Raw genomic sequence first — 18583 nt, forward strand, 5'->3', positions numbered from 1 at the left:
TTATAAAAGATGCGTAATTTAAACTTCTACGTTATTCCAGAAACTTCCGTTGTAACTTTCCAGGATTTTCCACAATGTTCCATTATAGAGTGTTCTAGAATTTTCCATGACAACACTATATATACAGACACTAAAGTTAAACTCTCATAATTAAACTTGGACATAGACATTGATAGACATTAGTATTCACAGCATTTGGATTGACACTTTTATTCTACAAACTATATCATACTGGATTGTGACATTAGTAGTGAACGTAATATTCAAATTGGATTCCGAAAGATTTCCGGATACAGATAAAGATAACAGATTGGACTCATATTTTGACAGTTAAGTTAACAGTAATATTTGTATAATACCTTTTGTAAACTTTTGTATATTAAATATTGTTAAATTTTACTATTGATTTGTGTCTTTTGTTGGCTACAATTTAAAGGCGATTTCTGGCCGTAACAACAAAATTTAGTCCTGGTATCTATGATGAGTTTATTTGATTAGTTTCTTTTGTTTCCTATTCTGACATAGGACTTGTATTTCCTTTTCAAGTGCGTTTTACTGTTCGTATTACTGTGTGTTTTTCATTCTTTATTGGCTAGAGGTATGGGGGAGGGCTGTGATCTCACGAAACATGCTTAACCCCGCCGCATTTGTGCGCCTGTCCCAATTCAGAAGCCTCTGTCCTTTTAAGTCTTGTATGATTTTAATTTTAGTTCATTGTTATATTTCGGAGTTAAGTATGACGTCTATAATAACTGAACCAGTACACTTGTTTGTCTAGGGCCAGCTGAAGCACGCCTAGCACAACGTTCATTGCGACGCTATACATTAAGTATTCCTTCCGTATCATTTCTTAGAACTGAAATAAATCACAAAAGGCAATATATTATCGTCATGCTATCGATAAAAAAAGAAAACAAAACGTTTAAAGTTGCATGCAACCGAAGCGCTTTTTCTGGATCTACCTTCATTAGGAACGTCAAAAAGACGAATAATAACTATTTGGTTTACTGCGCGTTGGTCAGTTTTCACTGTTACTTCTAAATGTTGGGCACTGGGAACACCAAATAGCTCTCAAATATTTATCTCAAACGCTAACCTTATATAAGAGATTTAAATCAACTTATGTGATTCCGGTTTAAATAGGTTTAACTAAATTTTTTTTTTGATAGATGCACAACCTTAAAATTTCAGGATACTGTTATCCCATGTGATGTCTAATATGTTTCATAAAAAAAATCGACTTCTTCTTTTCATTATTTATTTTGTAATTAAAAATGATTTGATATATTTCGTGTTATTTATTTATAACTAAGAATGAATGTTATCAGAGCCGTTTTTACATCAGTGTTTACAGGTACCCCTCTTTTCGCCCCTTTTCTATTTTTGATATTTTAATCAAAAATTTAAAAAATCAAACTTTCAAAAAGTGAAATAATCAAAATTGCACGTTATGTTTAGTATTTTAAAAGTTTGATCAAATTCCTAAACTATCAAATTTATAAACGATATTTAGAATTTTAATATTTTAATAATTTGGTTAAAATTTCAAAATTTCAAAACTTTTACACAATTTGAAATTTTGAAATTTTAAAACTTTGATCAAAATTCCAAATACGCGTGGAGCTTTGTTATGTTTTTAAGTTGCAGTTTGAAAAGGATAAACGTAAACCCAGATATTCACCTCTCACATTATTTGCTTTTTAGTGTGCAACTATGATTTACTAGTTATTTTAATTTCTGAACATATCGATAGAAACTGCATTGAAAAACAACACCTACACTTATTCTTATCTCATCAAGTGATTTTAACGTTTAATGACAACAAAGTTTGAATTTAAAAGTTGATTCCGTAAACATAACACGTGGATGATGCAATTGAGATTCAACAGGTCGAAACTATCTCATGATGTTTTCTAAATTTATAAGGTAATCAAACATAACAATAATCTCGTGTTAAAAACGATCAGTGGCATATACACGCCACCAAATTGACAAGTCAAATTAAAGCTTTCTTCAATGAATAGTAGTAAGAAAACACTTAAATATACGACAGCAAATATGTATGTTTAAGATAAACAAAAACTGTCAATCCGTCGTTTTCCTCTCATAATTTATGTGATTCCCTCAGTTTTGGATTTTGACCCGGATTTATTTTTACCTTTATCGATTGATGCCTTTTTAACAACGGTTTACTAATGTTTCCTTTATTTTAATTGATTAATATACTTTTATAGAAGTCAAACAGTATTAAACTTGGATTGCCATGAAGTTGAAACAGATTTACTGTCTTTGGTTTAATGATGCTTACGTTTTCTAAACACAGGTGAGCTTGAAAGGTTTAAGTTAACATCGATTCATTTTTTTGTTCGAATTCGCTTAAGAGAAATATAAGAACACGGCGTTTTAAATCATAATTGAAGTGAACAATATAGACACAGGTCATTTCCGAAATATTTACGCATTAAATATTCACAGACATTGACATGTAGTTGTTAAATTCGTCTTCCGCTAAACAAATGCGCAGTTAATATTGAACAAAATACGAGTACATATAATACAGCATTTCTTTTTGTATATTGAAAATAGTGCTTTAACCAAGCGGTTTAATTTTGGTACAGGTAAAGTTTATATTACAGACGTACTATATTTTTTAATGCTTTTGTATTAGTTTATTATTCACGAATATGTTAATGCTACAGTACAGTCGAATACGATTGTCAAAAAATACCATTTGAGTTTTAAATTATATTTATATCTTCATGTGTATCATATATGAAAATGACACTAATGGAGCTTAACTGCATTGTTGGTCGCTTAAACGGTTTTCAACACACTATTCAAAAGAAGACAATTTTTATTTAAAAAAAAAGAGTGACTATGTAAAAGCAGTAAAGACTTATTTCGGAGGTGTGAGACAAAATATTAAGGAAGTCATAAAAAATAATTCATTCATGTATAATCATTTCAGTTGTCAGGACGCACACGATTGAAATACGACTCACTCCTATAAAAAATATTAATTCTATGGTTCAAGCTGTGCCTACAAAGATCTGACACCACTCATATTACTTTCTTTACTGATAAATGTAACATCGGTCAATGAAATTTCAGCCTTCAAATTCTTTAAGGTTGGTGTTAATTCGACAAAAAAGAGGATCCCGAATATTCGTGTAAACAGAAGGTAGAATGGAAAGTTTTCAGAGCCTTTTTTCAAAGTTTTGACACAGAATCTGAATTTTAATTAGATTGGATATGAATTAACATCAGTTGATTTTAGATAATTCATTGTTTGTTACTTTGCTACTTTACATTTGCTCTGCTTTTTTGTTATTTCAGAGATGCTTTTTAACGTTATAGTGTTGTGTTTTGGCCTATCTGTTATCTCAGCTCAATCATGCATTGGACATGAAGAGCAAGTTTTATTGAATGGTATAAAATCTGCATTACAGACCTTGGAAACAAAATTGAAAGGTAAACTATATTTTATTATGTTAAATTTCTACAAAAGAATCATGAAATCATAGAGAAAATTATTCTATCTTCAACATTGAACTGATTTTACAACAATGAAAATGAGATAAGGATATTAGTCCATTAGAGCTAACCGCAGACCTATAATAATCAAACGACATTCATATTTACAAGGGATTAATATGTGATTAAGTTTCGTTTTATTCTCACTGTTTCTCCTTTTAATCGTAATCAGTGGACATGATATGCATAAAAAACAATCAGAAAAGGGAAACTGTCATTGTCCCGAGTCTTAACTGGAAAAGAACTTTTGATTTGTTCATTTAAAAGCCGTATCTTATATCATTCTCATATGTAATTATGTAAGTCAAAGTGTCTTGAATATTAAAACAACAATAAAGTTGCAAAATTATAATATTTAAAAAAAGAGAGAGAATAAAATAAATTACAATTAATAGATAAACAACACAAATATATTTAATTTGTACGTGCTGACAAAATATTAAAATACAAAGACTTAAATTTGAATAAATGCACAAAAAGGGAAAGAGTGAGATGCAGTATTATTAAAATGAGACAACAATCAACCATACTTTCTTTTATTCTCGATTATTGCACAAACAAAACGTGTTCGGTTGAAACTACTGACCATGTAATATAGTAAACCTATCTTTAAATTTAAATACTATAACAATATTTTCCTCTGAACTTTAGGTGTTCAATTAGATAAATAACTTTTAGTATAAGTCATTGAGAAAGTTGAAAAACATATAAACAGTTCTGTCAAAAAATGCGTGCAAAAATGTACTGTAGTCGAATAGGAACATATACCACTTAACGTACATTTCAAATATATAGCTAGCTTCATTGTCCTCCTCCAATGGGGGATTTGGTAATAAATTCCGAACATCCATTTGAACTTTTCAAAACCCAGAGACAGAAATATAGATACGATTATTTATTGTCACATTCTCTTTGCACAACTATACCTGTATTGTAATCAGTAAAATTGAGACTTTAACCTGTTTAAAAAGACCAGGTTAAAAAAGTTATGGAATTTTGACGGAATTAAACAGCAAAACTGTTTTTATACAGAACGCTTTCATGCGTAAGTGGGTTATTATCCGTCATGTGTAGTTTGTACCGCTTTTTTATTGTTTTTTTTTTCTCACAGAAGTTAAATGTCACTTCTGTGCGTTCAAATATTGAATACTGACAGAACTGGCGTCTTTTAGAAATGAAGAACGTACTTTGACCTATAATGGTTTACTTTTACAAATTATGACTTGGATGGAGTGTTGTCTCATTGGCACCCATACCACATCTTCTTATATCTATTTTGTCATCAATTAACAGAACGCTTTCGTACTTTTCAAGTATTATGTGCACAATGCTCCTGTTTTCATTGGACTATTTTCATAGGTTATTCATTATTCTTTATTATACCAAAAAAACACCTTGGGAACATATCTCCTTTGAAAGTTTGTATGACAGAAAGTTTAATACTGGATGTTTTGACTTTATCAAAAAGGGACACTATGTAAGTTTCAAACGATGTTTTGTTTTGTTACACTTTAGCTAAGTCTGTACGATGTTTTCCTGGTTGGAAAGAATTCGAAAATCACTGCTACAACTTTATCCCAACCAAAGTTACGTGGAGTGAAGCAGAGGTAAGCTGTTTTTTTTTTCGATAATTTTTGGTTATCTACATCCAAACCAATCAAATGTTGAAATTGTCAATGATTGGTAACCATTCATGTTTCTTTTAAGCATGAAATAAGACCATTTATGTTACTATGAAACCCACCAACAATATCTACTTGAAAAATATCCAGATATTGTACAGTAGAAGACCGTAAGGTATCCAATCGAGAGGAAAAAGACAAAATAGAAAAAGCACAGCTTATACTTACCACGCTAACGGGGTTAATACAATATAGCTCAGTCTTAGAACAAGTATGTTATTCAAAAACGTCATATTGCATGTATTGAAGGACAAAAATGCACTGAGATATTTTAAACCGTTTTGTACAAGTCACCTGTATAGTTACTTTTGTCGCAAATATGATTTATATTACACAGACTGGCAAGGGCCCTATATTGTATATATACACGTTCAGTAATTTCAGCATGATACAAGACCAAAGCTTAAATACACTTTTACAAGTATTCAACATATGTTCACTGACAAAATGTGTAATAATTATATCTCCTGATTTAGTTATCTTTTCAAACAAATGTCATCATCTATAACTAACTCTGAACATTTAAGGGATTCATTTATAAACGATATTGACCCAAATCTCTATGTTTATTCAAAAGAAATCAATTAAAACCACTTATCCCTGTTTGTTCAGTTCATTTTCCAAAATATTATTTCTATTTCTAAAATCTAAACAAAAAATAACTATGAACAAATTTCTCGGGACAAAAGCAAATACTTCAAGATCCTGATTTTGCAAGCACCTTAATATAATGCAATTTCTGTAATGATATAAATTATATATACTTACTATATTCTTACAGAGATCGTGTCGCAAGATCGGAGGTTATTTGGCAAAAGTGAATAATGAATCAGAAAGTACCTGGTTAAAGCAACAAGCGAGTGGTATGTTTTAGTAAATGATTACGGGTTTGCATATAAGGTTATTCATTTCTGTTAAGTCAAAACTATTTTTGTCTTTTTTATAGATTTTATTATTATTAGCATTTTCCCTCCCTTTTTTGCTAACTATTATACTTTCCGTAACCATATTCCAAATCATTATAGTATTGACGAGACTGTTGATGATGTATATGCATATGTATATTCAGAATAAACAGGTATTTTATAGCACTTATAATCAACGATTGAATTGTTTAGTTACACATCTGTAAATAGAGAAAATGCAATTTCCCAAGATAGGAACTCCTGTAAAGTTTTGGCTTTCGAACCTTTTTTATCTGATCGTCACTAATTAGTCTTGTATAGACGAAACGCGCGTCTGGCGTATTAAGTTATAAACCTGGTACCTTTTGATAACTATTATTTGTGTATTTCTCTGTCCTATATGTTCTCCCATTTATTGTCGAGCCTTCGACTTTAGTGGAAAAAGCGAGACTAAGCGATTTTACATTCTGTCGTCGTCGTCGTCGGCGACGTCCACAAATATTCACTTTGTGGTTAAAGTTTTTGAAATTTTATAACTTTCTTAAACTATACTGAATTTCTACCAAACTTGGACAGAAGCTTGTTTATGATCATAACAAAGTATCCAGAAGTAAATTTTGTAAAAATAAAATTCCATTTTTTCCGTATTATACTTATAAATGGACTTAGTTTTTCTGCGAGGAAACATTACATTCACTCTGTGGTTAAAGTTTTTAAAATTTTAATAACTTTCATAGACTATCCTTGATTTGTACCAAACCTGGACAGAAGCTTGTTTATGATCATAAGATAGTATCAAGAAGAAAATTTTGTAAAAATAAATTTCCACTTTTCCGTATGTTACTTATAATTGGACTTATTTTTTTTTTTGCCAGAAACAAAGCAAACCACTCTGTGGTTTAGGTTTTTACAATTTTTATAATGTTCTTAATCTATCCTGGATTTCTACTAAACTTGGACAACAGCTTGTTTCTGATCATAAGATATTATTCAGAAGTAAATTTTGTAAAAAAAAATCCACTTTTTCCGTATTTTACGTAAAAATGGACTTAGTTTTTCTTCCAGTTAACATTACATACAGTCTGCAGTCAAAGTTTATAAAACATTTATTAAATTCATAAACTATCCTGGATTTTTACCAAACTTGGAAGCTTCTTTCAATCAAAAGGCAGTATCGAGAGGGAAATTTTTATTGATGTTTTTCCTCATTATTGTTGAGTCTGCGATTAACAGCAAAAGTAGGCGAGACACTGGGTTCCCTTACGGATTTTTTGTATTGTACTCCTGTCATGTAATGTTGTCATTTTTATGTTATATTTAACATTGCCATAAAAGCGGGAGGTTTGGCTAGCCACAAAACCAACCAACCATTTTTCTTTAAAATGTCATGTACCTAGTCAGGAAAATGGCCATTGTTATATTATAGTTCGTTTCTCTGTGTGTGTTACATTCTAGTGTTGTAGTTCTCCTCTTATATTTGATGTGTTTTCCTCAGTTTTAGTTTGTAACCCGGATTTTTTTTTTTTTTCTAAATCGATTTCTGTATTTCGAACAGCGGTATACTACTGTTGCCTTTATTCAAACTGTACGACTTTTACAATGAATTATATCCTTGCAATATTTAATGCAGTACTTTTTGTACAAAGGTTTAAACTTATACTTAAATTCTGTACTATCGCTCCTTTCACTCTGGGTCTTCCGCAGAATTCAATGTGGCCGCTATCCGTTCGTATTTATAATGGGGACAAAATGTGTTCCTCTATGAGATGAAACATAGAGATCTTATCTGAGGGTGTGGATGAGAGTGTATAGAAAAGAGAAAAATAGACACAGAAACTAGAGAATTGTGTGGTTCTAAAATATAAAGAATGGAGAAAAATGGGCAAAAAGTAAAATATCATATAAATCCATAAAAGAGGCATGATGGTTTGTGAAACCGCTGTATTTAGAAAGCGCAACCTATCGATATACTATTTTTGTAACACAAGTTACAAATGTACCTAATGCAGGCAAATTGAAATGCTAGACCATGTTTATTTTTGTACCATTACATGCAATTTTAAATTGTGTAGATGTATAGATGCAATAAATTTTAGATACGAATTAACTTATAAAACTATAATTTTAATATATTTCGTATAAAAAACTACCAATACAATAAAAAAAAAACAACAGAAAGGACTTTCCACTAGCTGATAATTACTACTCCATCAGTCGTCACATTTTGTCTCATCGGGTATGTCCTTGTGAGATTTTAGTATTCACTGGGAGTAGCATATGATACCGAAGGATGCAGGTAGTGCAAACTTCCTTTAATATGTTTTCAGACCTTTTCGACCTTTTGAATGCGTCTACTAGTAACTTAATTTATAACATTTAAAGTCACTCAAGGAGGCTCGAGGGTACAAGAAATTCAGCAAAATTTAAAACGTTTTTTATTTCATTCCAAGTTTTATTTCTTATATTGTTAGTTGTCACTTTATGATTTCGTACAAAATCCAACCAAAAAATCGATTTGTTTTGGCCCCAGATGACTTTTAAAATTTTATATTTTTGAAAAAGCTCCAAATTATCTCCCTTTGGTGCAAAAGTGCAATTTTTGCATTCAAATTGAAATATCTTTTTTAACTCATCGGTGACCTATATTTTTTATCATTTTTTTTTCAAATAAGCTGTACTTAAACTAAAAAATTGTAAAATTTAAGCCCCCTTAAAACACCAGTTGTGAAATGAACTAGATCCAATAAATGGTAAAGTATAAACACGTGAACAGCTTATAGCATTATTCTAATATAAAGATTTGTCAAAAGTTTTAATATCTGAGATATGGGTTTGTTCAATTTGTTTTCTATATTCCTTAGTTATAGGAAGTAGTTTATGGATAGGGGCTACTGTTTTCAGTGAAAGGAACTGGTTATGGATTGTAGATTTCTCAAACACAACTTCTACCGATTGGTATCCTGGGCAACCAAGTAACAGTGGAGGAAACCAGGACTGCCTTGAAATGAGGAAGTCACATAACTATCAATGGAATGATATTATGTGCAGCACAACCAATGGGTACATATGTGAAAGTGAAAAGGTAAATGTCAATTACCGATATGTTCAAAATAAAATAAAATATAAAATTGAGTGTTTTATCATTTTAAGTGACAGTGCAACTATTTAAAGTGATGAATGCATAACAAATATGAATATAAACAGTCTACAAAAACAACATAGACAACTAAAGACTGATCAACATGAACTGAATCAAAATTTAGAGGTGATCTCGCGTGTTCCAAAGAGTACATAGATTTAGATAGATATAGGAAGAAGATGTGGTATGAGTACCAATGAGACAACTTTCCATTCAAGTCACCATTTTTTTTTTAGTAAACCATTATAGATCAAAGTACGGCCTTCAACACGGAGCTTTGGCTCACACCGAACAGCAAGCTATAAAGGGCCCATTCAAACAGGAAAACAGGAAAAACCAGAAGTCTAATCTAAATAAAAAACGAGAATCGAGAAACACTTATAAACCACATCGACAAATTACAACCACAAGTTCCTGGTTTAGGACAGGTGCAAACAAATGCAGTGGGTTTAGCTCTACATGTGGCACCCGTCGTGTTGATCATTTAAGTAAAAACCTCGAAATAAATCTTGTTCGGTATGTAACTTTTGAAGTAAAGAGAACGGAATTAGAGTAACGACAATTGGAACGTATCATTCGTCATCTGTGAAACAGATATTCCATAACGGTTAACAATTTAATGGTGTACGTAAATTTTTCGGAAAGCTGACATCACATTCCCAACTTGGAACTATAGATTTCATTTGAATCTTCCTTGTAAAGTGCAAGCCTCTATCAAAGAAATCATGATAGAAAAAAGAAAGCTCTAGCATTTTGTATCAGCTGGGAGATATTTATTCCATATGCAGGCGATTCATGAATGAATATACTTTTTGTCCGTTTTGGTGTATAAGCTCTTCCTTTTGTAAATGAATTTTAGATTTTCAAATAGTTTGGCTTTGAGCATCATTGAAAAATTGATTATCTGATGCAGAAAATTTTGTCCAATTAACTTGTTAATTCTCGAGGCATCATATCAATTTCCGAAAGGACGTGACTGCATATTATCCAGTCTAACAGTTAACAGTTAACCATTATTCTGAAACATTCAATATGATTTGAAAAGCTCTTTAAAAAACCAATCATAAGTTATTGAATCATTTTCAGTCTTTTAGTCAAATGTCAGATTTATTCATGCTGACAGTTTCTGTTCTGATAAGACAATTCGCTTGCAGTCAATTAAACTGTATTGAAAAAAAATAACTTGACAATACAGTTTATTTTTTGAAATGAAATAAAAAACACTTCAAAATAAAAAGAACACTTGTTACCTAGAACATAAACAGTTAACTTTTAAATTGTTTTAAAGCGATCACTGTTAAACAAGATATCTCGTAGATACATAATAATTCCCCAAGAGATAGGACTTTTAAAAGATTGAAAGTCATTTAAGAAGAGGTTCGATTCGTTTTTTAATGTTATTTTAACGAACAAATAAAATATTTGTTTGAACCATACGTGAAAACAATATAGAAAACAATCAACTAAAATTATTACGTCTGAAACAAACTTGTGACAGGTTGCCAAGACATAAGGCTCCTTTTTGTTATCCTTTTATTTTTCAATTGTGTGTTGTCAATTTCTCATTGACCAATATGGTTATAAAGTGCTTTTTAGCAGAGTAAAACAACTTTTGTAACAAAAACGTAAGAACAATTTGTTACCGTCTTTATTTAATGAAACACGTTTTTGTTTTTCGTTTGATGTTTTGTGCATAGCTCTATCCGTTGTTGTTTTTTTTTCATTTGTAAATTCGGGGCATTTTATAGCTTACTATGCAGTATGAGTTATTTTCTTAAATAAGGGTGTACGGTGACCTATAGTTGTTAATTTCTATGGTATTTGGTTTTTAGTGGAGAGTTGTATCAATGGCAATCATCTACTAATTTTTATTTTTGTATCTGGAAATGTTTTTCTTCACTTGTAGACTCGTATTTTGCGAGAAATCACGTTCAAACGTTGTGAAAAGATTGAAGTCTAGCCGAATTCTAAATGCAGTATGAAAAACTATTTAAGTTTTTAATTTTTTTATTTCAAACTGATGTATTAGGACAAGTTAAATTATATAAATCTTCCGGACCATATGAGTATTTGGACATACGCGTATCGTCATGCCAATATGGGTATATACTTATATGGTCCGACCATACGCGTATGATCCGATCGTACGAGTATGGTCGAGGTAATTAATACTCTGTAACAGTTTACTTTTAATATTTCTTAACTCTTCATATGATATGACCGTTCATTACAAAGACGCTATCATATAGGTAATTTTATTATTTTATTGTAATAAAAAGATAAGCTAAATAAAAATAAAAAGTTTCACATAGTTAATCAGTTTACTTCCTTGTCAAAACTATAATAAACATATTTTATACCGATGGTTATTACCGATCGATGGTCATTACCAATTTGTTATAACGAGTGAATGGCAATATGTCGACTTAAAAAAACAAATCCAAAAATTTCTTATTGAACTGTTACACAAGAAGTCACTAGAAAGTAACATAGTTTATTTTAGTTGTCTTGTGAATATGGTGTATTGAATTCATGTTACGATATTTGAGATCTAGAGCTTCTTAAAAACACCGTAGACATTTAGGATTGGCCCAACGGACCTCGGTATCACTGTACACAGCTACAAAAAGGCTAGCTTTTCACTCGCAAACAAAAGGTGAAAATGAAAAGGATCGTGCACAACCAAGACTTGCAAATGCAAAGAAGCTATGATAACATGCGGAAGTGAATGTCACCCCAAACCTACGTGGTGAATTATAAAAATAATTGTCGTCATGTAATCATCATTGTTTTTTTAGATAAAGTTTTTGTACTATTTTATGTAATTTAAAAAAAAATATGTCTAATTCGAATTAATTACGTTCGAATTCGAGGATCAGGAATTCAACAACTGCATTAAAAAAACATTAAACGTATGTAGTTACAATAAAAAAAAAAGAAGGACAAGGACGTTTTTTTCAAACATATCATTTTGTTGTATTCGAAAAATGTGTGCTTTAATTGTTCAAACCGAAAATAATACTGTAGATTCAGAAATATTGGCGCGCATTCATTATTGCGATTTTTTGATGATTGAAAGAATGCGATATACATGATATAAGTGATTGTAATTTCAGAAAAAGCTGATAAAATTGTGCAATAATTTCAAAATTCCCATTAACACAAAGATATTTAAAATTTTCCCGAACAGGGCTGTGTGCTTTATGTTTATCTATTTTGCTTTCTTTTTTCAGGGTGGAGCATGTATCCCGTACTCAAAACAACTATTTCGCAAATAATATGTAGTCGAGACCGGAATGCAACCATTGCTATCAATATATGAACATATAAACTGACATGTCCGTCAAATCAATTATAGAATGAAGTAATGTATACCCTTTTGCAAAGTCTAACAAAGATGTAGAGCACATTTCCCTTGTGTTTTTTTCTGGTACGTTGCGTTTGCTCGAAATTGACTTACGTTTGCTAAAAAATACGCCACTAAGACAATACGTTTGCGTGACAAAAAGACAATACGTTTGCGCGACAAGAAAAACAATACGTTTGCGCGACAAGAAAAACAATACGTTTGCGCGACAAAAAGAAAATACGTTTTACATGATAAAAAGTTACACGTGTGCGCGGGTTAATTAGAAAATATTAAAAGATATATATATATACAGAGACAATTAAAGGGAAAAGTCATTGATTTTTTTGAATATATAAGATATATAATAGAGGCGTTTCTTGATAATACCAAGGACTTGTATAGTATACTATACAAATCCTTGTAAATGCACACCAAAATGTCCGCAAATGTAGAATATGGACAGGAACCGATGAACATTATTAGAATTCATAACAAACTAAAAATGTAACAAAAGGCAACAGTAAGCAGTATACTGCCGTTCAATAGTAACACATCGAAACCAAAACTGAGGGAAACATTGTTGTATGAATGCTTCTGACATTTCTAATAGTTCGTCGAAAATTATTCGCAAAGAACAAATGGTGAAAGTTATCTTCTGCCACAAAACTTATAGATGGTTCTCGGTAAAAACGACCAAAGACTTCTCCAATATATTTTTATGAAATTGAAATTAAAGATTGTAATATGATTGACCAGGTGTGTTCATAACAATAACCGAAAAACAAATATGATAGACAACAACTATCGAAATAACTCATTCTCTTAGAAAAGAAAAAAAAAACACAAACAAAAACTTAAATTCCGTTTTTTTCTAAAGATTAAATCCCAGGTAAAATCTCATGTAAATTTGCACAAACGTAATGTGATAATCAAATTCGAGCAAATGTAGGTCGCCACTTTCATGACTTTCTTTCATATATATCGTCATTATCCAAAACTCGTTAAACTTATATTGCTTGAATTTAGATTTTATATAGTCTGAATAGAAAAAAAATAAAAGATTTTATAATCACTTTACAATTATCAACAAAGACTTACTGTTATTCAGGATTAGCATTATGCATTGTTGTTGACAGTAAATATAGAAATTTCTGCAAAAAGAAGAAGAACAATACATAGATTGGCGTCCGTTTTTAATATGAACTTTTTACTTAAAATAGTAATATTATTTTGGTTTTTCTTAATTGAGTTTTTTTTAATAATTTTTGGGATTCTTTTTCACTACCAATCTACCAAAAACCGAACAAAACTGCAGTTTTCAGTCATCATTTTGTGTATGTAATAAATTGAAGTCCCATTTTCATATTTGTCTTTATATTGTCAGACTCTCAAAAATAATTCAACAGTCGTAGTGTGCATTTTATTACGGGAGCGTATTAACACCATCTTTTTATTTCAAATTGTCGTCTTCAATCTTAAAATCTTCAACTTTAATCTTGGAATTATTAACATTAAACTTGAAAATTCCAACTATAATCTTGGAATTATCAACTTTAATCTCGGAAACTAGACCGGCCTTAATACGATTATGTACCTTTAGTTAGTTATGATCGGAAAATACTTGAAAAATAGCCCTAATGTGAAATTAATTCAGGACAAAAAGCCACAGTCACTTTTTAAATGTGTTTGCCTATTAGTCAAGAATATATTAATATATACATAAATAATCAGTGTGTTTTATTTATTTCATTTTTTTTTTATTTTCATGAATGATTTTATGTATCCTTGATTGCTATCTGCTTGTTTTGTATGTTCATTTATTAAAATAAATATGTCATCGTTGCAAAACGTCTTTACATTTTATTTTAATTAAGGTGCATTGAATTTTCCCTTTGTTATCTTTTCATTAAAGCCTTTCTATCTAGGGTAGACACCTATGAATATAGAACTAGACTAAGTATAGATTTCGTTGAACTATGAGGGTGATTCTTCAAAATGAAAAATAATAAAAGCAACACAATAATCTTATGATTGGCTACTGAACTGTTAATCCCAAAGGCCCAAGTATCATTATCTCAATGATCATTTCATCACAAAACATATATAGTTTATTGTTTTTTCCGTTGATTCCAACTCCTTCAAGCAAAGTTGCCTTTTTGGTAGTTTCCGGTATTCTTCTATGGGTCATATAAAAATTATGTCATTTTTATCTCCCTTGATAATATTTAAGTATCCTGGACTATCCAATATTTGTTTTTGATTCTCCACGATAAATGTCATTTTTGTTATTGCTCTAGTATAAGCACAATACATTTATAATGGACATTAATACAATTGGTATATTACCATGTGTTTTGAGATTTTATGTTGAAAGGGAGATAATCCAATTTTGAAATATGTTGTAAAGATAAGGTACCGTACTTGCGATCAACTAGTTATAATAAGTGTTATGTGGCTTATGTAGACGTCTCTATTCATGAGCATTTATCTCTAAGAAGCATTATATATGTATGTATTTTGTAATCATGAAAATGTTGTTTTTAGCTCACCTGGCCCAAAGAGCCAAGTGAGCTTTTCTCATCACTTGGCGTCCGTCGTCCGTCGTCCGTCGTCGTCGTCGTCGTCGTCCGTCGTTAACTTTTACAAAAATCTTCTCCTCTGAAACTACTGGGCCAAATTAGTCCAAACTTGGCTACAATCATCATTGGGGTATCTAGTTTAAAAAATGTGTCCGATGACCCTGCCAACCAACCAAGATGGCCGCCATGGCTAAAAATATAACATAGGGGTAAAATGCAGTTTTTGGCTTATAACTCAAAAACCAAAGCATTTAGGGGAAATCTGACATGGGGTCAAATTGTTTAGCCGGTCAAGATCTATCTGCCCTCAAATTTTAAGATGAATCCGACAACCCGTTGTTGGGTTGCTGCCCCTGAATTGGTAATTTTAAGGAATTTTTGCTGTTTTTGGTTATTATCTTGAATATTATTATAGATAGAGATAAACTGTAAACAGCAATAATGTTAAGCATAGTAAGATTTACAAATAAGTCACATGATCAAAATGGTAAGTTGACCCCTTTAGGAGTTATTGCCCTTTATAGTCATTTTTAACCATTTTTCGTAAATCTTAGTAATCTTTTACAAAAATCTTCTCCTCTGAAACTCCTGGGCCAAATTAATCCAAACTTGGCCACAATTATCATTGGGGTATCTAGTTTAACAAATGTGTGGCTAGACCCAGCCAACCAACCAATTTGGCCGCCATGGCTAAAAATATAACATAGGGGTAAAATGCAGTTTTTGGCTTATAACTCAAAAACCAAAGCATTTAGGGGAAATCTGACATGGGGTCAAATTATTTATCCGGTCAAGATCTATCTGCCCTCAAATTTTAAGATGAATCAGACAACCCGTTGTTGGGTTGCTGCCCCTGAATTGGTAATTTTAACAAAATTTTGCTGTTTTTGAATATTATCTTGAATATTATTATAGATAGAGAAAAACTGTAAACAGCAATAATTTTCAGCAAAGGAAATTTTGCTATTTTTGAATATTATCTTGAATATTATTATAGATAGAGAAAAACTGTAAACAGCAATAATGTTCAGCAAAGTAAGATTTACAAATAAGTCAACACGACCGAAATGGTCAGTTGACCGTTTTAGGAGTTATTGCCCTTTATAGTCAATTTTTAACAATTCTTTGGTAAATATTAGTAATCTTTTACACAAATCTTTTCCACTGAAACTACTGGGTCAAATTAAACCAATCTTGGCCACAATTATCATTTGGGTATCTAGGTTAAAAAAAATGTGTCCGGTGACCCTGCCATCCAACCAAAATGGCTGCTACGGCTAAAAAAAGAACATAGGGGTAAAATGCAGTTTTTTGCTTATAACTCAAAAACCGAAGCATTAAGAGAAAATCTGACAGGGTTAAATTGTTTATCCGGTCAAGATCTATCTGCCCTGATATTTTCACATGGATCGTACAACCCGTTGTTAGGTTACTGCCCTGAATTGGTAATTTTAAGGACATTATGTCGTTTTTTGTTATTATCATGAATATTATTATAGATAAAGATAAACTGTAAACAGCAATAACGTTCAGCAAAATAAGATCTACAAATAAGTTTACATGACCAAAATAGTCAATTGGCCCCTTAAGGAGTTATTGCCCTTTATAGTTAATTTTTAACATTTATAGTAAATTTTTGTAAATTTTTAGAAAATATTTGTCACTGTAATTACTGGGCCAAGTTCATTATAGATAGAGATAATTGTAGCAACAAGAATGTTCAGTAAAGTAAGATCTACAAACACATCACCACACCAAAACACAATTATGTCATGAATTTATCTGTGTCCATTGTTTAATATGCACATAGACCAAGGTGAGCGACACAGACTCTTGAGAGCCTCTAGTTTAGTGGGTGAGAGAAATGTTATTTTTTACAAATTTTCTATATATTGATAATGATTTGCTTTACTCTGCCGGTGTATTTGTCATTAGAGAAGTCCATGTGCCGTGGTTTTTGCTAGCAAGTAGTTCTTTGTGAAATGATTTTGTCATTGTTCAAGTTACAAATTCCGCGGAATCAAGTGTTTCGTCTGTGATTGCCTCCGTCAGTGTAAAAGTGCTATTTTGACTGCAAAAATCCAAATATATGTATCAGTTACATGTATGTACGATGAAAAACAAATAATATTAAAATAAGAAGACGTGGTATGATTGTCCATGAGACAACTTTACACAAGAGACCAAAATGACAAAAACATAAACACATATAATCATGTACCGCTTTTAACAATGAGTAAAACCCGTACCACATAGGCAGGTATATTTAAAAGGCTTGAGATAAATGCAAAATAATTCAAACAAGAAAACAAATGGCTTGATTTATTCACAAAATAATGAACGAAAAACAAATATAATATACAACAACAAACGACCACCACTGAATAGCAGGTTCATACATAATCTGATGAGGTTAAACTGGTTTGTTGTTGCCTAACCCGCCTTCTATCATGGGACAATAGTTCCGTAATGGTACAATAGCACAATACAGGTGTAATACCACCATTGATTTCCCCTATTAGTCTTTGTTAACAGTATTTAACTTTATTTCAACCAAAGAAATATTTTGCATGACTATAGTTGAATCATTTCCAGTGCTTCAGTGAAAATTTCACACTACATTTCATTGCATATTAGAAAGTAACCATCACCGGAAGTAAACAACCCAATTTTTACACAGTTATTTACTGGTTAGCTGCTTTGGTAACTATGTAACCTTAACTTTCCAAAATATTTTATAAGACTATCAAATAAAAAAAGAATGATGTTTTCAGACACCAAACATACATGTTTATGACTCGGAAAAATTTAAGTGTAGTGAAATGCAGGGTTAATTTTCTACAACTGTCAAATTCAAGGGAATATTTGTTTAGACCTACTTTCGTATACAACCGGATGTGACGTACTATGATTTGGTGGAATTACACCTACAAGAACAAACTATACAAAACATTAATCGAAAAACTATTAGTTAGTAACAGCAATAAACGACAATCACTAAATAAACTATAGTTACTTATATCTAGATCATTTGGTTTATGATGGATAGTTATTCAAGACACAATAGTACCATATTCTCTTTTAATATAATATAGCAAACTGTGATTATAATTACGATATGCTTCAGCGTAAACATGTTACTTTTAATATGACTGTTAAACTTCCACATAAATCTGGAATGACAAACTAGACATTATTCCAAATCGGAAGTCAACATTCGCCATTTCTAACAATCAAACTTGATCACATCATACAAAAGCTAGTGTGCGACATTTGGTGGAAAAAAATAATAAATCTTACTGGTAGGTCATATGTATTTCTGTAGATGTACAAAAGAAAAAATAATAATGTCAAAAGATAAAATTATTCAAATTGTGTGAAGTTTAGAGTAAATC

General features: G+C 31.0%; 1 protein-coding gene across 1 annotated transcript; it reads left to right on the forward strand.

Moving 5' to 3' along the window:
• The first annotated feature begins 2479 nt into the window (after positions 1–2479).
• LOC143042460 (perlucin-like protein) lies at positions 2480–13205 on the forward strand. Its single transcript, XM_076214757.1, has 6 exons — positions 2480–2618; positions 3337–3471; positions 5050–5141; positions 5998–6079; positions 8983–9203; positions 12494–13205. Exons 2-6 carry the CDS (start codon positions 3339–3341, stop codon positions 12536–12538), a joined length of 573 nt encoding a protein of 190 aa, XP_076070872.1. The 5' UTR covers positions 2480–2618; positions 3337–3338; the 3' UTR covers positions 12539–13205.
• The last annotated feature ends 5378 nt before the right edge of the window (positions 13206–18583 follow it).

Source organism: Mytilus galloprovincialis, chromosome 8 (genome assembly GCF_965363235.1).
Source record: "Mytilus galloprovincialis chromosome 8, xbMytGall1.hap1.1, whole genome shotgun sequence".
NCBI lineage: Eukaryota > Metazoa > Mollusca > Bivalvia > Mytilida > Mytilidae > Mytilus > Mytilus galloprovincialis.

What these genes read in the sequence shown, in the direction of transcription:
- LOC143042460 (XM_076214757.1), top strand. Translation starts at nt 3,339, where the DNA reads ATGCTTTTTAACGTTATAGTGTTGTGTTTTGGCCTATCTGTTATCTCA. An exon ending in CTTGGAAACAAAATTGAAAG is followed by an intron (nt 3,472 to 5,049) that starts GTAAACTATATT and finishes GTTACACTTTAG; the next exon opens with CTAAGTCTGTACGATGTTTT. An exon ending in ACATATGTGAAAGTGAAAAG is followed by an intron (nt 9,204 to 12,493) that starts GTAAATGTCAAT and finishes TTCTTTTTTCAG; the next exon opens with GGTGGAGCATGTATCCCGTA.